At 44.4% G+C, this 26,275-nt stretch overlaps 1 protein-coding gene across 9 annotated transcripts in view; it reads right to left on the bottom strand.

Moving 5' to 3' along the window:
- The window catches only part of CHL1 (cell adhesion molecule L1 like), a 177,899-nt gene that overhangs the window by 8,162 nt on the left and 143,462 nt on the right, over window positions 1-26,275 (bottom strand). For 7 of the 9 annotated variants that reach the window (XM_068154383.1, XM_068154388.1, XM_068154379.1 and 4 more), the window contains 11 exons: window positions 21,930-22,031; window positions 21,528-21,725; window positions 20,423-20,493; window positions 16,514-16,736; window positions 15,030-15,145; window positions 14,241-14,445; window positions 13,930-14,052; window positions 11,371-11,550; window positions 2,147-2,308; window positions 1,328-1,459; window positions 414-486 (listed from right to left, as the gene is read on the bottom strand). In XM_068154383.1, the coding sequence (XP_068010484.1) occupies window positions 414-486; window positions 1,328-1,459; window positions 2,147-2,308; window positions 11,371-11,550; window positions 13,930-14,052; window positions 14,241-14,445; window positions 15,030-15,145; window positions 16,514-16,736; window positions 20,423-20,493; window positions 21,528-21,725; window positions 21,930-22,031 (1,585 nt within the window). The remainder of the gene's footprint in view (window positions 1-413; window positions 487-1,327; window positions 1,460-2,146; window positions 2,309-11,370; window positions 11,551-13,929; window positions 14,053-14,240; window positions 14,446-15,029; window positions 15,146-16,513; window positions 16,737-20,422; window positions 20,494-21,527; window positions 21,726-21,929; window positions 22,032-26,275) is intronic. The other 2 variants (XM_068154385.1, XM_068154387.1) reach the window with 2 other exon arrangements.

Below are 26,275 nucleotides of genomic sequence, written 5' to 3'. Positions count from 1 at the left end.
AAACCCACTGAAGCTGTAAGAAAATCTTCCTATTAACTTCAGTGGATGTTACAGCAGAAACCCAAATTATCTTACATATATTTACATTATTCATACAATGTTAATGAAAACAAAAGAACACAAACAAAACCAAACAACAACAACAACAAAACCCCAAAACAACAGGAACAACAGACAAGTGAAAAATAACCATTGATACATCAACATTTACTGATACCCCAAGGTGGATGGATTTAAGCATACTGGATACTGGACTTTATAGTCCTACTATCACCCACTCCTTTGAGGTTTGCTTTGGAAATGAAGAACAGCATTAATTGCATGCTATAAAAATGTCCTAAGTAATGATGACATCTGGAAACCAAACAAAACCCCAACAAACACAAACGTTTGTTAAAGCAGGTCCTATTTACCTATATTCCCCAAAGATTTCATCTTTTATTGATTGAGCCTCGGGATCTGGATGCAAATCTTCTTTTTCTTTCACTGTACAAATAAAATAAAGCACAGATCTGTATGCCAGGTTCCACCGTGGACTTTTCTTCCCTCAGTGTAATGGGAAAACCTCCTGCCACCATTTACAGCCTAACCTGAAGGGCAGCAGCTTGCCCCACACATCTGCTGGATGCAACCAGCATGATTCCATCAAGGGGTTGGGGCCATTTCTTCACTTAGAAGAAAGCTAGACTCATCTTCTAGAAGGGTTTGGGTTGGAAGGGACCTTTAAAGGTCATTTAGTCCAACCCTCCTGCAGTCAGCAGGGATGCCTGCCACTAGATTATGTTGTGCAGAGCACAACCTGATCTTGAATGCTTCCATGGATGGGTCATCTACCACCCTTCTGAGCAGCCAGGTTTAGACTTTAGTATTTACACTTAAATCCTTCCTCATTGTTTTTAAAATTACAGAATGGTTTTCAGCAGAAATATTCTATTCTTAAGCAATTTGGCCACCCATGGGAGGTCTCTCAGTTTCTATGTCAAGTGGCAGTTATCAGGTGGAAGTGAGAGAACAGTCCTGCAAATTGAAGGCTCAGAGGTGTAGCTGGTGTAGGACCTTGACTCTAGGGCTGGATTAAATGCTGGAAGATTCAGTGAGCGTTATCAAAGGCCTTGGTAAGATCTCTGCCCAGCAGACAGCGTTTTCTCACCCAGAGAGCAGAGGTTCACTGGTATTCATTAGAATCCATTCTGCAGATATTTATCAAAAAGCTACAGCACCTAATTGGATGTTTCTGCTTGTGGTTCTGCAGCCTCCAGAGATAAAAGTCTGAGGAATGCTTGTTATTAACATGTGAACATAGCAAAAGGACAATAAATCCATTTACCTGAATATTTTCCTCCTTTATTTCTTCTGACAAAGCAAATAGTTAGCAGCAGCAGGGTGAGCAAAGCGATGGCACACATCAGTCCAATGAACCACCCCTGGGTGGAAATTCCATCGTAAATGCCAGCATAGGCTTTGTGGAACGGAACAGGAGTGAAACGAAGAAGAAAATTAATCAGAGGGAAAGGGCATCACCCAACTATAACATGAATACATAACATGTTCTTCACTGGATCCTAATTGAACCAGTCTATCACTACTTATTGTGTTCAACTGAGAGAAATGCAAGACAGGAACACGTCTGGAGCGTGACATTTTGAGGCTTTAACAGGAGCATGCAGCCGACAAGGCACAACGCAGACATTTTGGAAAGGTAATTCTGAGAGAGCAGTTGGCTCAAAGGATTAATGCCAAAGAGGAAAGCCAAGCAGAGGGTTGTTAAGCCTCTCATGCAAAAAGCAGTTTTGCAATAGAAATGGAGCTAAAACTGCACTATCCAGCACATGCAAACCACTGGATAGGCGCAGGTGGAATGGGATCATATCCCAAACACTTTTCCCCCTTCAAAACTCACATAGGAAGGGAATAAAACATTTGTAAAGGTGTGTCATTGTTGCAGGCTGTTGTGCACACAGTAAAGCACAGGATCAGCCAAGAACCACAGGTGGGTTTGTGCTCCCAGGGGGTACAACTTCAAAATGACAGAACAAAACAAAAAGATGATTTTGGAACACTTTGACTGCACAACATCAGATGTCACCTCGACACATATTTACATTCAAAAGGAGTCTTTATCACCTTGAAGGGTTTCATGTCTCACCTCTCCCCCTTGTCTCAATAACATCTTCAAAAATGCTATTGTTATCAACCCAATTCTTAGTCACTAGACGAACTGTATAGTCAGTTCCAGGCTCAAGTGCCTCAATAGGGTGAAACTTTTGGGTGGGCTTTACTGCTTCTGCAATCTTGCCGATCCCTTTACCTACAGAATGTACATATTTAAGTCATAGTGATTAATGGTCTTCCTTGAACAAAAGATCTATGAAATGCACAGGTAGAAATCATGGAAATAACACATAAATGTGAGCCCCAAAAGATTTTTAACATTTGTCATCAGGTAATCTGATTTTTCAAAAGCAGGCAGGAAAGGGGGGAAAAAAGTAAATTTAAAAAGGGGGAAAAAAGAAAGAGAAGAAAAAAGGGGGGGAGAAAAGAGAAAAAGGAAAGGAGGGAGAAAGGAAAGGAGGGAGAAAGGAAAGGAGGGAGAAAGGAAAGGCGGGAGAAGGGAAAGGCGGGAGAAAGGAGGAAGAAGGAGGAAGACAGAAGAAGAAAGGAGAAGAAAGGAGAAGAGAAGAAAGGAGAAGAAAGGAGAAGAAAGGAGAAGAAAGGAGAAGAAAGGAGAAGAGAAGAAAGGAGAAGAAAGGAGAAGAGAAGAAAAGAGAAGAAAGGAGAAGAAAGGAGAAGAGAAGAAAGGAGAAGAAAGGAGAAGAGAAGAAAGGAGAAGAAAGGAGAAGAGAAGAAAGGAGAAGAGAAGAAAGGAGAAGAAAGGAGAAGAAAGGAGAAGAAAGGAGAAGAAAGGAGAAGAAAGGAGAAGAAAGGAGAAGAAAGGAGAAGAGAAGAAAGGAGAAGAAAGGAGAAGAAAGGAGAAGAAAGGAGAAGAGAAGAAAGGAGAAGAAAGGAGAAGAAAGGAGAAGAAAGAAGAAAGGAGAAGAAAGGAGAAGAAAGGAGAAGAAAGGAGGGAAAGGAAAAAGAGAAAGGTAAAAGAAAATGGAAAAAGAAAAAGAAAAAAAAGGGAAAAAAAGAAAAAAAAGAAAAACAATGAAAAAAGAAAAGAGGAAAAAAGACAAGAGAAAAGGGAAAAAATAAAAGAAAAAAAGGGGGAAAAAAAAAGAAGAAACAAAGGAAAAAAAAAAACCCAAACACATTCCCCCTATTTGATTTTTAATATTCCATCAGATAAAGCAAACAGCAGACTGAAGTAATCCTGATGTTTATGAAGGGGTTTGTACATTTCCCAGGATGAAAGTTACTATTGATGGGGGATTATGGATCTGCTCTAACTAATGCTTGCTTAAAAAACATAAAAAATTACAACTTGAAATTGGGGCTTGGCTTTGTGTGGCTAAGCTGGGGCTTGATGCTGCTCCCATTGAACTGAACTCAGCAGGGAGGCCCAGGCAGCTTGTTATCTGGAAATGGATTCTTATGTGTCTTATGGAAAGAAAAAAAATTAACATCAGAATTTGTGCTCCTTTCTCTCCTGACAGTGACTTTTCTGTGGCCTTTTAAATTCCACAATGCCTTCATAAGGTGCTGTTCTACATTCAGCTGAAGATTGCCTTTACATTTATATTGAAGCATTTAAATGTTCCTGATGAATTTAATATTTGATTAAGAGGGAGAAGGGAAATTTTAGTAGCTCTGGTTTTAGAGGTTTTTGGTTTTTTAACCTGCAAAACTCCTACTACATCCAGTTCTGGAGGCCCTATTCCAAGAGGGATATGGACGTGCAGGAATGTGTCCAGAGAAGGGCCACGAGGATGATCAGAGGGCTGGAGCACCTCTCCTATGAGGACAGACTGAAGGAGTTGGGACTGTTCAGTCTGCAGAAGAGAAGGCTCCCAGGTGACCTAATTGTGGCCTTCCAGTATCTGAAGGGGGCCTACAGGAGGGCTGGGGAGGCACTTCTCAGGATGTCAGGTAGTGATAGGACTAGGGGGAATGGAATGAAGCTGGAGGTGGGGAGATTCAGGCTGGAGGGGAGGAGGAAGTTCTTCCCCATGAGAGTGGTGAAGCCCTGGAATGGGTTGTCCAGGGAGGTGGTTGAGGCCCTGTCCCTGGAGGTGTTTAAGGCCAGGCTGGATGAGGCTCTGTCCAGCCTGATCTAGTGTGGGGTGTCCCTACCCATGGCAGGAGGGTTGGAACTAGATGATCCTTGTGGTCCCTTCCAACCCTGACTGATACTATGATACTATACTATGATACTGAAATTTCCGTCTGCAGTGAGATTGCAGGACATTAAAGGTGCTTTTTTCACAATAGCATTTGTGGATGACAGGACAAAAAGGACATTTATAGACGTTAGCCATCCCTGCTGGAACAAGAAATGCCTGTTCATACAACAAATTCAGAACTGCTGGTTGACATGTGGGACGGCTTTAATCAACCACCAGGCACAACATGCTCATGTGCCAGCCCTTGATGGCAGAGAGAGATTTGGAAGGGCTGTACTTAATAAATATAACTCCTTAATTATGTTTGGTTGCCTCATTTGCCTGCTTTATGAAAAATCATCTCAACTGAGGATGGAGCACACAGTGTAATTTGAAAACCACTTGACCAATTAGCAAGTAAAACAATTCTAGTTAATACTTAAAGTAGTAAACAAGCGAAGCAAGGAGCTGTCAGAGATTAAGGCTTAGTTGACATCTGAAGGAAGGAAAAATAAGATTAAGACAAATCCAAGCACAATCAAAGCAGCAGTTCAGGATAAGTTTACCAAGGCAGCTCTTCATGTATTACAACAAGCAGTTCAACTAGCAGCCCACTGGGACCCAGAGAGAACACGGGCAGCTGACATACTGCTGATACTGAAGCACAGCTCATTAGCATAAATTAATCCATCTATCAGTAATTTTTGATAAATGGAGTATGTGAAACTGAGCTGTAATTTTTAATCAAGCTGCAAATTAAGTGACAGGATACCACAGGTATATTTTAATTACATGTTCTCAAAAGCAAGACATCATGAAAAAATAAAACAGAGAAAGGTATTCACTGGAAACACTACCCATGAAGTTACAAGAACAAATGTGAACCTTCAACCCATTGTGTATTAAGCACCATGAGACACAACGTGATAGCAGCATGGACCAACTGGGACACAACTCCTTGGGAGTCTCCTTGGGAAGCATTTCTTCTGAATTCCTGGTCAGCAAAATGCTTAACCCTGAGCTCAGCAGCAGCATTGCTGTGTTTTTGCTTAAACCAGCTTAACCAGTCCATATCCGTGAGGCACTTATCTCCAGCTTGTGCCAGCCTCTTCTTTTTTGAGTGGTCAGAAGCAGAAAGGGGGACCTGATATAGCTGGAAAAGAACCCTTTTCTACCAGGTTCTTGCTCAGCTGTACCAGCCCCTCTTGCTGCCCTGGCACACTTAGTAGCACAGGGCTGGGATGCACATGCTGGAATGAAGGCTTGAGCCCAACACCCCCCGGGACTGGAGATTTACCATGAGCTCTCCAATCTAACATCCTCTATCCCAAAACACTAAACAAATATGGGGTTTTTTTTCTTTAAAACTCAGTCCAGTGATGGGAGATTATGAGGTTTCTTTCCACAGGCTTTCTTTCTGGTCAGTGTTACACACTCAAGAGAGCACCTACAGAGGAATAAGCTTTGCTAACAGGGGCAAAGTTGGGTGGCTGGACTAGAAAAAGCAGTGCAGCATCCTGAAAAATAAAAGCAAAGATATACAGATAAGGAAAAAAAATCCAAGCTCAACATACTGAAAGGCCAGTGAGCTGCAGAAATTAGCTTCAGAAAATTGAAAGCAGTTGGATTAGGTTTTTAATCTACAATAAGGGAGAAGAAGCATTAGTAACAAAGGCATATCACCAGCACTTCTCAGCTTCCCCCACTATTTATCAGCCACACCAGGGGACTTGCATGAACATTAAACACTGAACTGCAATCTTACTCTATTCCTACTGGGCTTCAAGATTTATGAGAACAACAGAACACACTTTTTTTAAGGGAAAAAAAAAATAATTTGATAGTGGCTTATGGTATAAAGAAAAAAAAAACAACAACCCACCACAATATAACCTGCCCCCAAAGACTTACAAGAGAACTCCTTCTCCAATAGTTAGCACATCTGTTAGAAAACATACTCAGAGGGGAACAAAACAAAAAAAAAAGGAAAGAAAAAAAGCTGGCAGTCTAATAGCTGAGTCTTAATTGTGGGCAACATCTTAATTTATAACCATACCTGTCTAAATACATCTGCTGCAATAAATGCAGAGTTGAACTTTCGTTACTTGGTTTGGGTTTGGGTTTTTTTTACCCTCCTTTTCCCTGCTGTGTGGCTATTAGAAATGTATAAACAAGCACCACAAAGTCTCCTTCAGCTTCTGGGTGTTTTCTTAGTGCAGGTGAATCATGCTGGATTGGGACTATTTTAAGTTATAGTCATATATGTAAAGTCTACTGAGAAGAATCTAGAAGTGAGTTGTGGCTCTGAGCAACCTGATCTAGTGTGAGGGGTCGCTGCTCATGGCAAGGGCGTTGGAACTATATGATCCTTGAGGTCCCTTCTGATCCTACCAATTCTATGATCAGCTGATTGTCATTTGTAAGAGGAATTTGAGTTGAAACAAGGAGTCAAATTATGGCTTGGTCAGCTCCTGCTGCTTCTTTTTAGCCTTCCGTGTTGGCTACACTGGGGCAAGGGAAAAGGAAAGAGCCAAAAAATCCCAGCAAAGACAAACAGTTCATCACAAATTTGCTTTGAGTACTCCAAGACTGATACATTTAGCACTTTCTGTTGAATACACCTCCTTTTCTTGCTCAAAATGTTAGGAGTTTGAAGCAATGATACAACACATATGCCTTTTCCTGGTCCAACCTGTTTGAGGTTAGCAATAGGGTTTGATGGGCTCCGGGTGCTCTGGTCAAAAAAGAGGCAGCACCAGACACCAGAAAAGGACACAAATGACCCCAGAAAACCCCACAACCTAACAACAACAAAAAAACCCAAACCCTTTCAACCAAGATTTCATCACATTCTCTTGACTGTGAGCAAACAGGGCGTATCTGGAAGGGGGGGTGGGGTGCTGCTGGTTGCATATGGATAAGTAAGCTCTATTTTTCCTTTTCCCCCTTGTGCCTATGGCCAAAGAGAACTAAACCCATCCATTTTGTAACAAATGGTTCCTCTCCTCATCTTATGATGTGTCATGAAGGTTAGTACCCTCCAGCTAGGATTTTACAAAAAGCCTGTGGGAGTTTCATGCCAATTGCCACTGAAATATAATGAAACTGATGAACCTCTCCTCTCTGGAAAATAAAACTACAGTTTGTGAGGCTTCCTCTGGATGAATTTTTCACCAAGGCTCAAATTTCTGGACACACAGCAATCATTCTCAACATGTAATATGTGTTTAGTAATCCTCCAGAAATACTGGGTGCTCTGGGTGAAAAGAAGCTTTGTGCCTATGAAGGGCACAAGTATATTAGATTAATTTTAGGGCTTTATTCACTTGTGTAAGACCATTATTTTGCATTATGCTTCTGAGGACTAATGATCATTTGGAAATCAACATTTCTGTGAGGAAAGTTAATTGGCTTGCAGGTCACTTAAGAAATGCTGCCTGAAAATGGAAAGATAGAGCTGAAACTCATTTTCTAGAGGACAGTATACCTACATCTGTGGCATGAAACCAAGATGAAGCCACAACCACTAAACTATTACTAATTTTGCAGTACAATGCAAATGTCCTTTTGCCCAGGCTCTTCATGGCTGTCCACAGTGCTGTACCAACAACTGATAAAGGCATTTGGTTGCCTATCAGTGTTTCATATCTGAGTTCTTTTGGCTATCTTTAAGATCTTTCATAAGAAAGAGCCTTTTATTTCATTGGCTTTGTATTCACCGCCCACGCCAGCAGTGTTAGGTCATGCAACAAGGATGCTCTAAATGAAAGCTTTTATATTGCCTGTTTCTCACTAATTCCAGTGGGTCTGTGTTTAATCTTAGAGACAAATATTAAAGTGCAGTTTTGTTCTCTTAAAGGAGTTACACAGAAACAGCTCATCTGGCAGAAGCAGTCCTGCAGAGCAGAGGGCTGATCCCCACCGCTGCTGGACATCCACAGGATGCAAAACGTGGCACTGCTTCATTGGACAATGAAGAAATAGAGATAGGAACATGAGATGGTCTTTTTCCATCAGTATGCACAAACTGATGCGTACTTGGGGTGAAGCATTGCTAACCCAAAGCGTTGTGTTAGTCCTGACAGAAAGGTGAATTTGGTTCACTGGCAGAGGAAGATGCTGCAGTTGTGGAGAAAGGGCATGATCTCTACAGGGAGTGATGTTTATTTAATTGAGAATAACTTTTTTATTTTTACTCAATTCAGTCATCCCTGCCACTGAAAACTCCTTGTCAGGCAATGGGCTGCACGGAAATTACAGACTACCAGCACCACAACAAGAGGACACAGGCTCAAGCTGCACCAGGGGAGGTTTAGGCTGGATGTTAGGAAGAAGTTCTTCATGGAAAGAGTGATTGGCCATTGGAATGTGCTGCCCAGGGAAGTGGTGGAGTCACCATTCCTTGCGGTGTTTAGGAAGAGACTTGATGGGGTCCTCTCCTCTCCTCTCCTCTCCTCTCCTCTCCTCTCCTCTCCTCTCCTCTCCTCTCCTCTCCTCTCCTCTCCTCTCCTCTCCTCTCCTCTCCTCTCCTCTCCTCTCCTCTCCTCTCCTCTCCTCTCCTCTCCTCTCCTCTCCTCTCCTCTCCTCTCCTCTCCTCTCCTCTCCTCTCCTCTCCTCTCCTCTCCTCTCCTCTCCTCTCCTCTCCTCTCCTCTCCTCTCCTCTCCTCTCCTCTCCTCTCCTCTCCTCTCCTCTCCTCTCCTCTCCTCTCCTCTCCTCTCCTCTCCTCTCCTCTCCTCTCCTCTCCTCTCCTCTCCTCTCCTCTCCTCTCCTCTCCTCTCCTCTCCTCTCCTCTCCTCTCCTCTCCTCTCCTCTCCTCTCCTCTCCTCTCCTCTCCTCTCCTCTCCTCTCCTCTCCTCTCCTCTCCTCTCCCCTCCCCTCCCCTCCCCTCCCCTCCTCTCCTCTCCCCTCCCCTCTCCCCTCCCCTCTCCCCTCCCCTCTCCCCTCCCCTCTCCCCTCCCCTCCCCTCCCCTCCCCTCTCCCCTCCCCTCCCCTCCCCTTCCCTCTCCTCTCCTCTCCTCTCCCCTCCTCTCCCCTCCTCACTACTGTTGGGAGCACAAGAATTTTCCCTAAACAACTTGGTTTTAGTGGTGATGCACCCACAACTGCATAGGTACATACTAAGAAGGAGATGGACTTCTCTTCCTGATGCCAGACTACAGAAGCAGGATTAAGTGCAAATAAATGAAAGCAGCAGTAGTGGTGCAGATCAAGAACATCAGTGATAAAATGTCAATGAATCCATGGCTTCCACCTTAACATCTCTATTTTTCCTGGCAGAACCTACCAAGAAACTCCAAGCTCCCCATGGCACAGCCTGCAACGGCTGCATTCCAGCTACTCAGTGAGAGCTTTATGTTTTTATTACTAAAACCAGGGCATAATGGATATAGAATCACTGAATCAAAGCCCCAAAGAAACGGGGGGTGCTCTGGCCTGGCGTTTCATTTCGGAGAGCTCCACGTTTTATATCTGTCATTTATGTGGGTCATTTTGAAATATAAACTTTGACTTCCCCCTTTCTTCAGAAAGAGAAATTGTTTTAATTTTGAGCAATTGCTTTTGCTTCCCATACCACAGCTTTAAACCCCAGGAAGGTCACTGAAAAGAATGATTTTTGGTTTGTTTTGTTGTTTTGGGTTTTTTTTCCAGCCTATCATGTTTAGTTGAAAAATATCCGAAGGATTGAGCCAGCAAATAATGACACAAAACTAATGGCATCCCAGTGACAGATGCAGTGCCCTAATTTAAGGTGGCTTGAGAACCCAGCAAGGAGCATGCATTAATTGCAGAACTGGACCCTCGTGGCTTTTATTAATTATGCTGCTCTATTCTGCAAACATTTCACAAGAATCAGTTGTTGCCACGGCTGAAACAAAGTCTTAGGAAGGAAGAGAATGAGAACAAAAGGAGTGGTGACATTATCATGCTTTGAAGCATATCAGGAAGGGAAGCATTGTATAAACCCTGACAAGGTTATTCAAAGAAGTTAGAGAGTTCCAAGTGGTCAAAACCCATTATTCTGGCTGCCCAATGAAGGCCAGAGAAGGGAACTAATGAGGTGAAATGGTATATTTTTAGCTTGAAAAAGCCTAACCACAGATATTTGATTTCCTTAATGAGAATAAAGTTTAAATCATGCTGATAGATTAATAGTTACTACTAAGTGAACAATTGCATACTACAGTGAGACTGGAGGCTACAGGACAGCTGAGAAGGAATTTCACTTCTTGAGGAAAAGGTTGATAACTGGTGAGTGGATCCTGAGCTGGGATGTGATGAGCTGAAAGTGCTTTGTACTTGGTTTACCTCTAGCAGAACAGCTTCTGCATCTTAGAGGTCCAACAGGATGTTGTGCAATCAGTACCATTTCTCTATTATATACCAACATTGTTGCAGACTCTTATCATTGCTAGAAATGAAGCAGCCAGGACTCTTTTGCTTGTCACATTCTCTTTCTCCTTCCCCATGGTAAGCGCACAGCAGTGGATTCTGATTAATAGCATGGACTTGTTCCTTGCTATTGAGAGTTTTCAGACTTGCTGAGCACAGTGCATTTTATTTCATTTCAGCTGAATTTGAAAGATGAGCTTCCATACAGAGCTTGCAATTTTCCTTTAAATCACTCAAGACCAGTGTTTTAGGATAGGGTGCAAGTGGCACACAAATGCTCTCTGATAAAACAGTAATAAAATAATGCACTGCAGACAACATTATGTTCATCTGGATTTCCATGTCAAATACTTTCCCCTGATGAGGCTGACAGTCCCTCATCTCCATGCAAGAGCAAGAGGTTGGTTTTATATTGCTGAGAACAGATTATTTAAGTCTTCAGTTCTCTGTTTGTGACTAAATGGAACTCACTTACTCTAGCATGGCTTAAAGATGGGAACAGAAACCAAACTGCACAACAAAATGAGACAGATAAGCCCTGCTTTTCTGAACAGCTGCATGGCTACCCTAAAAAGTTCATTGATTGTTCCCATGGAGAGAAAAGAAACAAATTTATTTCCTCTAATTGCAAAGGAAATGTCAAGCCTGGAATATTCTCAATAGATTTTTCTATTATTGCTAGAGCTTCTCCACATAAAAACATATTGCCTATTAACTTACTCCCTTGAGCCATCGTTAGTCCTTCTTCTGTGACTGGCTTCCCACAGCCTTTGACTGTACAAGCCTTCACATAGAATTTGTACTTGGTACTGGAGCTGAGCCCTGAAAGCCTCCAGCTGAGCGTGGAGCGGTTGGTGAGGCTGATGTCGTTCAGAGGTCCGATTTCATGTGTCTCGTTTACTGAAAGGCAAAAGGCAGCTGAGTTAGATCCAGCAGCTAAAGGCTATGGACATGAAACCTGCCATGAACACTCCTGCAAGGGAGGGACTCTGTGCTCAGCAGGAAGGATGAAGCCTGAATAAGCATATCTCACCTTCCTGCCAGGTACTCAAATGGGATTTATCTCATCCATGTCAATCTCTCAACTACCGGGTGAGCTACTACTGTTCTTAAAAAGCTCTCTGATTCCAGCTATGCATGTACTTAGTGGGAGGTAAAAATGCCTGTCTCCTACACCATTAAATATATATGAATTGCTTCTTGCTTTGCTTCCAAACATCTGCAAACTTCTGCAAGCACATTAATGAATGGCTGCTCCGCTTTGCTCAGCTCTGCCTTGGCAGGGCTGGCAGATGAAGGATTGGTTGCCTCTCCCAGACTGCCTCAACAGACAGAGCCACTCTCTGCCCCTAGTCAGAGAATCAAGTGATTCATAAATCCATAGAATCATAGTCATAGAATCTTCCCAGAGTCATAGCATGATAAAATTATTTGGGTTGGAAAGGACCTTAAGTATCATCTATTTCCAAACCTCCTGCCATGGGCAGGGATACCTCCTACTGAACCAGATGCCAAAGCCAAAAAGAAAATCCAGCCTCCAGCTTCTGCTTGGAAAAGCAGCTGGGGAATTCTGTCATCAGCATAGGTAAGTAGAAACTGGATGGTTTTGTTTGGGGGTCTTTTCATTTGGTTTTGTCTGATTAGTTGGTTTGTTTGGGGATTTTTTTGTTTGTTTGTTGGGTTTTTTTGGGGGGGTTGTTGGTTTTGCTTGGTTTGTTTGGTTTTGGTTTAGTTTGTTTGGGTTTTTTTTTGGGGGGGGGTGCTTTTGGGTTATTTGGTTTTGTTTGGTTTAGGTTTTTTTAATAGGGCACAGTCCTATCCTGTTCCTTCCTCAAAGAACCTGGGCCAACTCATTTAAACTATATTCTTAACCTAAAAGGCTGGACTAGATGATCCTTGAGGTCCCTTCCAACCTGGTATCCTATGAATCTATGAACATATAAACTATCCTGAATCATCACCACACCTCACAGCTGCTGTTGTGGGAGTCTGAGGCCAATACTGGATCTTGCCTGAGTTATCTGGAGCACAAGCCCCATGAGGAGCAGCTGAGGGAGCTGGAGTTGTTTGTCCTGGAGAAGAGGAGGCTCAGGGGAGACCTTATTACTATCTACAACTACCTGGAGGGAGGCTGTAGCCAGGTGGGGGTTGGTCTCTTTTCCCAGGCAACCAGCACCAGAACAAGAGGACACAGTCTCAAGCTGTGCCAGGGGAGGTTTAGGCTGCATGTTAGGAAGAAATTCTTCCCAGAAAGAGAGATTGGCCATAGGAATGTGCTGCCCAGGGAGGTGGTGGAGTCACCATCACTGGAAGTGTTTAAAAAGAGCCTGGATGAGGCCCTTAGTGCCATGGTTTAGTTGATTAGATGGTGTTGGGTGATAGGTTGGACTCAGTGATCTCAAAGGTCTTTTCCAACCTGGTTAATTCCGGATTCTGTATCTGCTCAAAGCCTCTTCCCAGCTACTCAGTTCTTTCATAGGCAAGAAAAGAAAGAAACACTCCTGGTATTTAGCTGTTTCTCAATGTTACTGAGAAAGTGATGACTCAGTACCATGACTCAGGAGGTAGTTGTCTGCATTTCTGCTGAGGCATTCCACGGGGAGGAGATACTGACATAATGTGAAGGTCTGAATAAATGTGGTTAAAGCTCTCTCCTAACAAATGATCACAGAATCACAGTGTCAGAGGCTGGAAGGGACCTCGAGAGATCATCCAGTCCAACCCCCCTGCCAGAGCAGGATCACCTATACCAGGTCACACAGGAACTCATCCAGGCAGGTCTTGAATATCTCTAGAGAGGGAGACTCCACAAGCCCCCTGGGCAGCTTGTTCCAGTGTTCTGTCACCCTCACAATGAAATAATTCTTCCTCCTGTTTCCATGGAACTTCCTCTGCTTACTTTGCATTCAAAGAGTTTCACTTCAGTAAAAAAATTTACAATTTAAAATGCGTTTACAATTTATAAGTCTTCTTAGCTGCTACATTAGGTAGAGTTTGCAAGTATGAAATAACTGAAACAGAAAATAAATGTGGGACAGGGCATGGCAGCAACATAAGCTTACAGTGGAAAAGTGCATGGAAAGTTTGTGGCTCTGGAAGATGGCTTCAGCCTGCCCTCTAGCAGGCTGTGCACACATTGCCAAGCAGACAGACTGCTCTGATGCTATGGCTCCTAGGGTGATCTCAGACACAGCTCTTCTCATCAGCCTCTCTTTTTAGTACCTGTGCACATGTAACTGCCCTTTAAAATTCTAAAGTCCAAGTGAAAGCAGCACATACTTATCTGGTATTGCAAAACGTAGCCAGTAAGGTGACCATTTGCTCTCTTGGGGAGTCCCCAGGACAGAGTGACAGAGTCCTTGTCAAAGTTCAAGATCCTTAGGAAGCGTGGCTGTTCAGGGACTGGAAGATACAGGGATTAGCTTTCAGAGAAGGGGATTGAGCAGTTCTGCCTCTACATGCACTTGGCTAATGAGGATATCATTTAGCTCAACACCTACAGTCCCCCTTGCTAGTGACTAGGAGAGATTTTACAACAGTTTTAAGGAAATCAACCCCTATTTATGTCCCTCCATCCCATTTTGTCTTACCTCCTTCTGGAGTTTCAAACACCACAGGGGAGCTTTCTGGGCCATCTCCTTTGGAGTTGTAAGCCGAAACAGTTAAGTGGAATTCGCTGAAGGGCTCTAGACCAGGAATCATCCCAGAGCTTCTGTCTTCCATAAATGTTAGGAAGTGTTTCTCTGGGTGATGCCTCTTTCCATCCAACATGCTTTTTGTCTTCCACCAATTGACCTGCATTGAGATTGGCATTTCTGTAACAAATTATGTTGTATGGGGCTGAACATGATCACAGAGTGGCTTGAGTTGGAAGGGACTTTAAAGGCCATCAAGTTTCAAGCTCCCTGCCATGGGCAGGGACAACTCCCACTTGAACAGGTTACTCAAAGCCTTGTCTTCAACACTTCCAGGGAAGAGGCATCCACAACTTCTCTGGGTAACCCATTCCAGGGTCTTACTCCCCTCATATGTCTAATCTAAATCTAACCTGCTCTGGTGTAAAACCAACATCCCTTGTCCTATCACTACATGCCCTTATAAATAGTCCTTCTTCAGCTTTCTTGTAGTCCTCCTCAGGTACTGTAAAGCCACTGCAAGATCTCCCTGGATCCTTTCTTTCTCCAAGCTCAACAGACCCAACTCACTTAGCCTCCTCTCACAGGAGAGGTGCTCCAGCCATCCTCTGGACCCTCTCCCACAGACCGACGAGATCAATTTCTCCCCTCTTCCCAGAAATGAGATTTCAATCCATTCTTGATCCAAGGTTCATTTGGTAGTTTACTCATGTACATACAAATATTCCAAGAGAAAACTGTCACCTTATAGCCTTTTAAATGTCCACGAACTCGGTCCCTTGGTATGCCAAACCAGAAGACTTTGACCAATGTGCTGTTCACAACATCCACCGACACGCCAGAAGGAGCAGCATCTGGAACTGTAAAAACAACGTATTAAAGACACTTACAGGAGCTCAGTTTCCCACTGCTCACGGCTCCAGGACCTGCCTTTCCAGCTCAAGCTGTGGCAGTTCCTGCAGTCTTACTGCAGGCAAGGAAACAACCGTTCCACCTGCATCCAGTGGGCGAAATGGGCCAATAAACATTATTTTTGCCATAGCAGAGCTTCCTGCTGAGGGCTGGAATACAGGTGCACTGGGACAGATGAATTTCTATGCCAGTATTTATGATTTCCTGTTTCAAGTAATGCTTACAGCAGTGAGAAGAATAAAAATGATGAACACAGCACTCAAGAAGGAAATCATAAAGTTTGGGCTTTGGTTTGGTTTTGGCTTGTTTTTCTTTATATAATCAATTTCATTTTACAACTAAGCTCATTAAACAGTAGGATTTTAATCACTGCACAACACAGAGAGCTATTACAGTGCCTGGGAAAAAAATAATAATAAAAAAGTAAAAAAATAAAGAGAGGCCTTGATCCATTGACAACTGAATTGCAAGGAAGGTTTTCCACTGATAGATATAAAATGAGATCCATTGCAGGCACACAAAGAAAACAAAGATGCTGCAGGGTTTCCCTTGCTCTGTTCTCATTATTCATCACCTCTTCCACCATATGCTCTACAGGAGGGAGAAGATGAAGCACCAAACCTTCCTGTTGCCCACCTCTGGGTGCACAGTGAGGATTCTGCTGTGTGAACAGCACCAGGAGCATTCCTGGTATGAAGCTTTAGGATGGTGAAACAGCAGTGGGCACTTGGCAGGTTGCAAATATCAAACTGATATCAAATGTCCATTCAGGGTTGAGAATGAGAGGAAATGACCTCAGGTTGCACCAGGAGAGGTTTAGGTTGGATGTCAGGAAAAAATTCTTTCTTGCAAGAGTGGTCAGGCATTGGAACAGGCTGCCCGGGGAGGTGGCAGAGTCACCATCCATGGAAGTGTTAAGATGTCCAGCACCTGAGATTTTGCACTTAATTACTAGAGTACTTAACTACTGACAATGTTAAAATGTTGAGCTGGGTCTCAGACAAGCTTAAGACTTTTCCACCAGGTACAACACAATGCCATGCTCCACAGACTCCTAATGGACTCTGACCTTCCGACAAGTATCTAGATTAAGCCAGTAACTGAGATGAATGAAAGCACAAATGACCTTTCCAAAAAAACCCCTTAAACTCCAGCAGCCACAGCACCCAGGATCAGTCTTATTTCCATCTCCTGTAGCCTGTCATGCTGAGCAAGAGAGTTTTGGCCACAGGCTGCCTAAATCCATCACTTCGTCAGTTTGCATTGCAAGAATCCCCCATGCAGAGTAGCTTCACATGAAAGTTTCCTCTACTTACTGTCCTCTCCTGAATACCCAATGGTAACATTTGGTTCAGGACCTGATCCTAAATTATTCACTGCTTGGACTTTGATCTCATAAGGCACGAAGGTGGGGGTGTTTCGTAGGGTCAGAGAATGCTTCTTCACCGTCTCCTCGTTCCAATCCACCTCGACTCCCTGCTGCCTCCAGCTGACTTTGTACTCCAGCCCTGGCCCATTCCTCTCCATGGGTTTCAATGGCTGTGAAAGAATTTAAAAGAGATCTTGTCTGCCTTTGTTGCAGTTATCATGAAACAGCAGCTGAAGGGAGGAGGAGGAATAATTTTGCAGAGTGTGTTACAACACAGGAAGAGGAAAGGAGTTAAAAAGAAAGCTTTAACTTTGTGCTGTTGTGTTAACTTTCCGACAACTGGAAGAAAAACATCATGACTTGCAGAGAAAGGTGGATGAAAGGCACAAAAAACAGTTGGGTTAAAAACAGATTCATTGCCAGCAGACACATTTCTGCACTCGACATAAATCAGGTTCTGGTTTGCCACAGGTTTTCTTTGTTTCCTTGTGTGCTGTAAACCCTCCTGCCTTTTAGCACAAGTCATTGATCTCACCCTGAAAGAAGGTTGGAGGGAGGTGGGAGCCAGTCTCTTCTATTAGGAGGTGATAGAATGAGGGGAAATGGCCTGAAATTGTGCCAGGGGAGGTTTAGGTTAGATATGATGAAAAATTTCTTTATTCAAAGAGTGGTCAGGCATTGGAATAGGTAGCCCTAGAAGTGGTGGAGTCACTGCCCCTGGAGGTGTTCAAAAAATGTGTAGACATGGCCCTGTGGGACATGGTTTGAAGGCCATGGTCATCTGAGGTTGATAGTTGGACTCGATGATCTTAGAGGTCTTTTCTGACCAAAACAGTTCTATGATTCTAAAATGCATATTTTGGCATAAGGCTGTGTGCCTTTCAGTACAGCTGAAATCTGTGGTTTATCTTAGAATTTTATGCAGCACAGAGAGTTGAGTCATTAAAATTTAGATTTGTTCTAAATAGGCACCAAATGCTTGAAACTACGCCTGGGCATTCAATGTGCAACTGCTGTGCTACTCTTCTGTACTGATCAGCTGAAGAATCCATCACAGTATGGTTCCCACCTCATTAACATTAATTTATCAAATGTTAGGAGATGTATAGCAATGGCTTCTCATAAGACATTCTCCAGCTCAGTTTATTTCTCTGAAAATCATAGGTCCACAGAATTCCAGCATGGTGAGGATCAGAAGGAACCCCTAGAGATCATCTAGTCCAATCGCCCTGCTAAAGTAGGGTCACCCACAGCATCTTGCCCAGGATTACAACATGCAGGTGGGTTTGGAATCTCTCCAGACATCTCTCTGAGCAGCCAGCTCCAGGGCTTCAGTACGCTCACAGTGAAGAAAGTTTTCCCCATGTTCAGGTGGAACCTCCTGGCTTCCAATTTGTGCCTGTTGGCACTTAATCTATCATTGGGCACTACCAAAAAGAGCCTGGCCCCATAGTGTTGACACTCTCCCTTTAGCTTTTGCTGAGCATTCCCCAGATCCCCTCTGGGGCTTCTCTTCTTCAGGCTCAACAGCCCCAGGGCTCAGCCTTTCCTCCTCACAGAGATACTCCAGTGCCCTCAGCATCTTCATGTCCTGCACAGGACTCACTCCAGTAGTTCCTCATCTCTCTTCAACTGGGGAACTCAGAACTGGGCCCAGTGCTTCAGTTGTGGCCTCACTAACATAGAGCAGAGGGGGAGGAGAAATGAAAAGGCATCTACTTCAAGTGCCAGGAAAAGGCAATGCCCCACTGATGCCCCTCACACACAGGGGGACCTAGACCTTGGGGATCTGTAAGAATTCCCACTCCTCTGCCCTGAGGACATGAGGACCTTTGGGATGACTGTGTCAAAAGAGCTAGTAGACTCAATAACTTTTGAACAGGTATCCAGAGAGTCACCTCCATGGCAAAGATCCCAGGAAATGGAAATTTGCAAGAGAAGTAGAAGTGAAAAAAAACCAAAACCCCAAAAACCCAAACAAAAATCCTGCTAAAACCCCCAGACTTCTCTTTCAGAGTTACACTGCAGCTCTGCTTGACTCCTATTTTGATCTCTTTTAATGCTGCAAATCCTGGGCTGCAAAACCAGTCACTAAGGCTCATCTGGGCTGTTAATCCAAAGCAGGCAGATTAGCATCTTCCTGCAGCCTTTGTCTGCCTGAAATGTGTGCGCAGTGCTGAGCAGTCCCTCTGAAAAGCACACAGGAAACACCACTCCCTGGTTCACACCATTGAAAGGATTCAACAAGACTTTCACAAGGGCTGCCCATCCCATTCTCTGCCTGAATGTTTCACTCCAATTCTTGTCCTGAGCAGTGAGTCAGAGGCCTGGTGAGGAGGAGCACCCATTCTCTGATCAACACAGTGCTGGGCATAATATTCCCCAGCCATGCTGTTAAGCACAGCTCTGCACGTCTTCTGAGAGGCAGGATCGTCTTCCCTGTCTACCCTGGACTATGTCATCCAGCAAAATTCCCCACTCAAACCCAAGTCAACATATCTAGAGGGACATCTCCTTCTGGTGTAAGGATGCAGCTGTTTGAGAAAGTCCAGAGGAGAGCCACAAAGATGATCCAAGGGCTGAAGCCTCTCTGCTATGAGGATAGGCTGAGGGAGCTGGAGGTGCTCAGCCTGGAGAAAAGAAGACCCCAGGGGATCTTGTAGCTGCTTTCCAATGGCTGAAGATATCCTACAGGAAAGCTGGAGAGGGACGTTTCATAAGGGTGTCCAGAGAAAGGACAAGGGGGAATGGTTTGAAGCTGAGGGAGAGTAGGTTTAGTCTGGATCTTAGGAAGAAGTTTTTCAGTATGAGGGTGGTGAGACTCTGGAACAGGCTGCCCAGGGAGGTTGTGGATGCCTCCATCCTGGGGGTGTTCAAGGCCAGATTGGATGAGGCCCTAAGCAGCTGAGGAGTCTATTTGAGAGGTGTCCCTGTCCATGGAGGTGAGGTTGGAGCAGATGATCTCTGAGGTCCCTTCCAACCTAAGCCATTCTCTGATTCTGTGATTCCAAACCACAAATTCACACTGGGGGAACATTTATCGTTCTTTGCTGCGAGCAGCAGACTGAGCAGTAAATCTCACGTAACTTGTGTTTAATTCCAGCCACACACAAAAAAATATGCTTCCTTCCTTCCACAGTTGTTGAAATTTGTGTTCAATTAAGGAATATGTATCTCTCTAAACTGTTGGCACAGAAGCTGTAAGCCTAAAAAGCCAGGGAATTTGAAGACTGGAAATCATCCTCAAAAGTTCTCCACTATGCCTTTGACACACAGCTCAGGAGCTTTATCTACACTCTTTTAGTTCCTGATGTAAAATTCAAGCTCAAGTTCTCTTGGATAAGTGATCAACATAATTTTTAAACATCCAGGCTTGAAGGGCAGAAGCTACAAATAAATCATCCCTGGCCCAGGCTGCTCCTCCTGCTGAGCAGGGCGAGACCAGAACTGTTTTAAGCACTTTCTTGTGAGTGAGATGCACAGAAGAGCAGGGGATGTTTCACTGTGATTTTATAGGAGTGCCATGTCTCTAAACAATCTGTGAAGTCAGATGTGAACAATAAAAAGTCTTTTGAAACAAAAAAGAAAGTAGAGGAGGAAATGCAGGACACACTGAAGTCAATAACAACTTCATCTTTAACTTCAAGTGCATCAAGGATCCTACCTGTGGAATTTGCTAATACTTCCTAAATACCTGGGGTAGAGGAGACAAAGTAAAGGGATCCTGTAATTTATGTTTTAATCTAATTATATCAAAAAAGGACAGCCTGACAATTTCCATACTGCTTTAGAAGCTTCTGCTGGAAGGGAGAACCTGATTCCTGTATTGTAGCACAGATGGACATGTTTGCCTTACCTCCCATTTCATCACCATTTCACTGGGTTCAGAAGCTTCAACTCGGATGTTTTCTGGATTCTTATCTGGAGCTGGAAGCACAGAGGTGATAAGGTTACTTTGCACTTTCTGGGGTTTAGTTGCATTGATTATCTAAATGCAAAACAATCAAGGATGCAAGAAACCTTTCTCATTTTCATATTAGTGAGAGGGAAAGACACCTGAACAAAAAAAAAATAACCATCCATGAGATTAATGACTTCAATCAGCAAAGCTGTTGTGACCCAAACACATTGTTTATGCAGTTTTGATTCCTAAGTGCCCTTGTTGGTTGGAACCACCAGCTAACATGAAACTGTGACTTAGATTCCAGAGCACCAGATGTGGAGGGATTATGAGGAAGAGCTTTTTCTCCCCGTGGGGACAGTAAACAGAAGGTGTATCATTAGTGGAATGCACACAGCTGAAAAGCTGAAGAAGGACCTGAAAATGAAGTTGGGGGGGGGGGGGGGGGGGGGAGGGAAGGGGGAAAGGAAAGAAAAATGCCAAGGAATGCAATTGCTGTACCGAACAGTTGGCCACTGAAATAACTCTTAGGGACAGAATATTTTCTGTCACAGTGTGACATACACTGTGTATGGAGATTTGTGACTGCTGGAAGGTTCCCCATAAACCCTGATCTTCTCTAGCAGCTGCTTGTCCATAAAGAGATGAGATGGAATGGAATGGAATGGAATGGAATGGAATGGAATGGAATGGAATGGAATAGAATAGAATAGAATAGAATAGAATAGAATAGAATAGAATAGAATAGAATAGAATAGAATAGAATAGAATAGAATAGAATAGAATAGAATACCAGACCAGACCAGACCAGACCAGACCAGATCAGACCAGGTAGGGCTTTAAAGGTGTAGAACCAGTCGAGCTAGAGATGCAATGGTAGGAAGCACCCTTCTCACCAGATTAGGCTGCTCACTTTGCATCCCTGGGCTGCCATGCAGCAGTGAAAGCAGCAGCAGTGCCCCTGACTTCACACCCTTCTGAAGCACAGGAACACAACTGATATTTCCAAGAAAGCCCTAAAAGCCACTAATCTGGAGTGAAAGTAGATGGCAGTGTTTACCAGCTGCAGGTGTTGCATAGCGCAGCGATGGTTTACTGGGCTGGCTCCTTCCCACGGCGTTCACAGATACCACCCGGAACTGGTAATCCACGTAGGGGGCCAGGGACAGAAGGGCTGTGGTGTCATTCCCTGGCACTCGAGTTAGCTCCTGCCACCTCCCTGACTCCAAACGACTCTCTTCAAACTCCACAATCGACTCTGGGGAGAGAAAGAAACAAAAGACAAAAGGCAGAGCCTGTGTAAACAGCTTCAGGCAGCAAGGATGGAAATGGGCTTTCAACACATTAAAGCTGGTAGTAAAAACAATGAAGTAGGGCTGTGAGTATGGTTTCCTCCCTCTAGCAGCCATGGTGTGCCACAATGCCAAGCAGCGCAAGATGATGCTCCCAAAGCCCCTCCTACCGTTCACTGGGCTGTTGTGAGTGGCTCCAGCTCTCCAGGAGAGGCGAACGCTTCGGTTGTGATGTTCTGAAAGCTGGAGGTCTTCTGGTGGATCTGGAACATCTGAGAAACAATGAAGAAGTGTCAGGAGCACAGCAAGATACTTCTGTTTGTTTAGGCATTTTCCAAAGGTCTTGTACAGTAAGTTCAGTGAAGACAGAAACACAGAGTCACAGAATAAAAGAGGTTGGAAGTGACCTCTGGAGATCATCTAGTCCAACGCCCCCTGCCAGAGCAGGTTCACCCAGAGCTGATTATGTAGGATGGCATCCAGGAGAGCTCTGAATAACTCCAGAGATGGAGACTCCACCACCTCTCTGGGCATCCCGTTCCAGTGCTTCACCACCATCAATGTAAAGAAGTTCCTCATGTTTAGGGGGAATTTCCTACAGTCTAGTTTGTGTCCATCAGCTCTTCTCCTGCCCCTGGGCACCATTGAAAACAGACTGGCCCCATCATCCTGACACCCACCCTGGAAGTACTTACATGCATGGAGATCTCCCCTCAGTCCTCCTCAGGCTAAAAAAGCCCCAAGTCCTTCAGCCTGTCTTCATAAGACAGATGTTCTAGTCCCTTTGGTGTACCTCTCGAGCAGTTTCCTATCCTTCTTGAACTGGGGAACCCAGAACTGGACCTGGTGCTCCAGATGAGACCTCACCAGGGCAGAGCAGATGGGGAGGAGAACCTCCCTCGACCTGCTGAACACGCTCTTCTTGATGCACCCCAGGATACCACTGGCCTTCTTGGCCACAAGGACAGATTGCTGCCTCATGGTCACCCTGTTATCTACCAGGACTCCCAGGTCTTTTTCCACAGATGGTAGTAAAACATCTTTGCATTGCAAAATGGACTGAACTGGGAAAGTGGGAATTGTTTTTAAAGATCCTTTTTTATTACAGAAGACCAAGCTGAATCTCTGGCCCTGATTCCTCCCTTATTAACACAATATCCCTTCTCAAGTTCATTTCCATCCACTCTCATTACTGTGCTTGCAGCAACAGGTTTTCCTTTTCAAATCAACACTGAGATCTATTTAATCATTAATAGATATTGACACTGATCTTAGCAGCAAATTCTGTCAGCATCACTTAGATTTACTCAGGTGCAAACCAGAGCAGAAGAAAGTGACTCATCTCCAACAGCTATTGAACTTGGTCTTTAGAGTATGAATGAAAGGATAACATTCATTATCCTGGCCATGGGGACCTAGATTAAAAGGAAATAAGAAAATTCATTACCTGCCAGCTCGACTAATGCTGTCCACAGCCAGAGCTGGTGGTGGTTGGGGTGATAACTGCATTGCACCTCCCAGGGACAAGTGTAGGGTTATAGAAGCCCCAGGCACTGGACTGTGGACCACCTTGGACTACCCTATTGATATTGGAGCTGGTGTTGAACAAGATTGAGGTTTTCAGCACCACCATAATGGGCTGCTCCACATCCCAGTCCTGGGAGATGGCAAGGGGTAACTCATGCCTGGAATATGATGCGGTTTTTCTCAACAGCATCAGGAGCAGAAGAGGTGACCTGTGGCTTGGGTTGTTTGCCAGATTGTCCCTAACTGAATGAACACTGTCAAATTTAGTGGGTTCAGACTGACAGATGTTTGTATTTCCTTGTGTCCTGATGTGCCAGTTTGCACTCTGCTTGGATTGGATTAGTTTGACAAGTAGAATGTGCAGGGCCTGGTGATTTCTCACTGCAAGGGGGTGATGGCAACCCCTTCCCAACATCATACACACATTCTCATCCTTTAAACAAAGGGCTGATGTTTCACAATCTAAACAATATACAGACCAAGGAAACAAGGCTGCACACTTTAGGTCTTTGACCTTCTCCTGCCCTCATGTAATGACATTTCTTATAGGAAAAGCAGCTCCCTCCACCACCAAGGCTGCCTCTGTCACTGTGAGAGAAATCATCTGTCTCTCCACACAATTTTATAAATGATGATATTGAGTTTTATTTTACATCACAAGTTCAATCAATGGTCACAGAATCCCATCATGGTGGAGACCTCTGGAGATCATCCAGTCCAACCCCCCTGTTAAAACAGCGGCACCCACAGCACGTTGCCCAGGATCAGGATCACAATGTCTGCCTGGGTTTGGAATCTCTCCCGGGAAGGAGACTCCACCACCTCTCTGGGCAGCCTGCTCCAGGGCTCTGTCACCTTCATCAAACCCTCAGGTTACATCATGCTATGTTTGGGGTTTGGTTTTGGTGTTTATTTATAATTCAGTACACTAATTTGAAGATGGTAATGGTGCATCTCAAAGATACTTTCCTTTCTATTCATCAATCATAGATTAAATACTTTAAAAGTTTTTAAAGTGATTTTTTTTTTCCTTGATGTCTCCATCTGTGCCTTATTATGTTCTTTAGCCATCTCACAAATCTTACACTGCAGAAGTAGGTCCTGCATCTGGGTCGGGCAATCCCAAGCACGGATATAAGCTGGGCAGGGACTGGCTTGAGAGCAGCCCTGAAGAAAAGGACTTGGGTGTGCTGGTGGATGAGAAGCTCAACATGAGCCAGCAGTGAGCACTTGCAGCCCAGAAAGCAGAACCAGCAGGTCGAGGGAGGTGATTCTCCCCTTCTAGTCCACTCTGGTGAGACCCCACCTGGAGCACTGTGTCCAGTTCTAGAGCCTCTGTTACAGGAAGGATCTGGAGGTGCTGGAAGGTGTCCAGAGAAGGGCCACAAGGATGAGCAGAGGTCTGGAGCTGCTCTGCTATGAGGACAGACTGAGGGAGTTGGGACTGTTCAGTCTGGAGAAGAGAAGGCTCCAAGGAGACCTTCTTGTGGCCTTCCAGTACCTGAAGGGGGCTACAAGAGAGCTGGGGAGGGACTTTTTACGGTGTCAGGGAGTGATAGGACTGGGTGGGGATGGAGCAAAACTAGAAATGGGTAGATTCAGATTGGATGTTAGGAAGAACTTGTTCATCATGATGGTAGTGAGACCCTGGCACAGGTTGCCCAGGGAGGTGGTGGAAACCTCCTCCCTGGAGGTTTTTACAGCCAGGCTGGATGTGGGTCTGAGTAACCTGATGTAGTGTGAGGTGTCCCTGCCCATGGCAGATAGGTTGGAACTAGATGATCCTCGAGGTCCCTTCCAACCCTGACAATTCTATGACTCTAAGTAGCCTGAATTTGTCATTTGGAAAATAACAGATATAGTTAATCCACCAAGACCTCTACTGATATACAATAAAACAAGGGGAAAAGAGCACCAGCCTGGTTGTTTGGTAGGGTTTTATGTTTTGTTTTTTTCTCTCTTCTGCAAATCATCTTTTAAAAAGGCAATGAAGTGTTTCATGAAAATTTCATAAGTAATGTAACAAACAGTCTGCAAACATTCTGAATTATACAGCACTAAAGAGCACAGGACCATAAATAATATGCATAGCATCTTCTTAATTTACTGTATAGTGAGAAATATCATTCACTGAAAGTGTGAAAACATCTTGAAGGTCAGATTGTTTTAGTTCTTGTCTCAATCACTGGCAGAAATAAATCAAAATGTATAGTGAAGCAAAATTTAATGAAAGTAAAAGGATGCAAAACTGTCCACAAAACAGATATTCAGCAACTGGCTGATGCCCTTAGGCACTGAGGATTGCACATCACTCCACAAGTTCTGGCCCTTAATTTAAGTGGTCCTTCAGGAAAGGATGCTTACACAAGGTCAAGCTTCAGACCTGTGATCAAGGCTTTTCTTTGCTATGGGCTTGCTCTTTGCCACTGAACAAGAGTTTATGCCCAGATTCACTGAGATAATTAATCTTAGTAAGCAGATAATGAAGGGAACTATAGAGTTGTTTGGGTTGGAAGGGATCTTCAAAGGTCATCCAGTCAAAGCCCCTGCAGTGAGCAGGGACATCTTCAACCAGAGAAGGGCAACAAGGCTGGGGAGAGGCCTTGAACACAAGCCCTAGGAGGAGAGGCTGAGGGAGCTGGGATTGTTTAGCCTGGAGAAGAGGAGGCTCAGGGGTGACCTCATTGCCCTCTACAACTACCTGAGGGGTGGTTGTGGCCAGGAAGGGGTTGGTCTCTTCTCCTAGGCAACCAGCACCAGAACAAGGGGACACAGTCTCAAGCTGCGCCAGGGGAGGTTTAGACTCGAGGTGAGGAGGAAGTTCTTCACTGAGCGAGTCGTTCGTCATTGGAACGGGTTGCCCAGGGAGGTGGTGGAGTCATCGACCCTGGAGGTGTTCAAGGGGAGATTGGACGTGGCACTTGGTGCCGTGGTCTAGTCATGGGGTCTGTGTTGATAGGTTGGACTTGATGATCCTCGAGGTCCTTTC

The sequence above is a fragment of the Melanerpes formicivorus genome, unplaced genomic scaffold (assembly GCF_026170545.1).
Source record: "Melanerpes formicivorus ecotype bairdi unplaced genomic scaffold, bMelFor1.0.p_v2 SCAF_28, whole genome shotgun sequence".
Lineage (NCBI taxonomy): Eukaryota > Metazoa > Chordata > Aves > Piciformes > Picidae > Melanerpes > Melanerpes formicivorus.
Note: the sequence above shows the minus strand (reverse complement) of the source record. Positions and strands in the feature narration are given on the sequence as shown.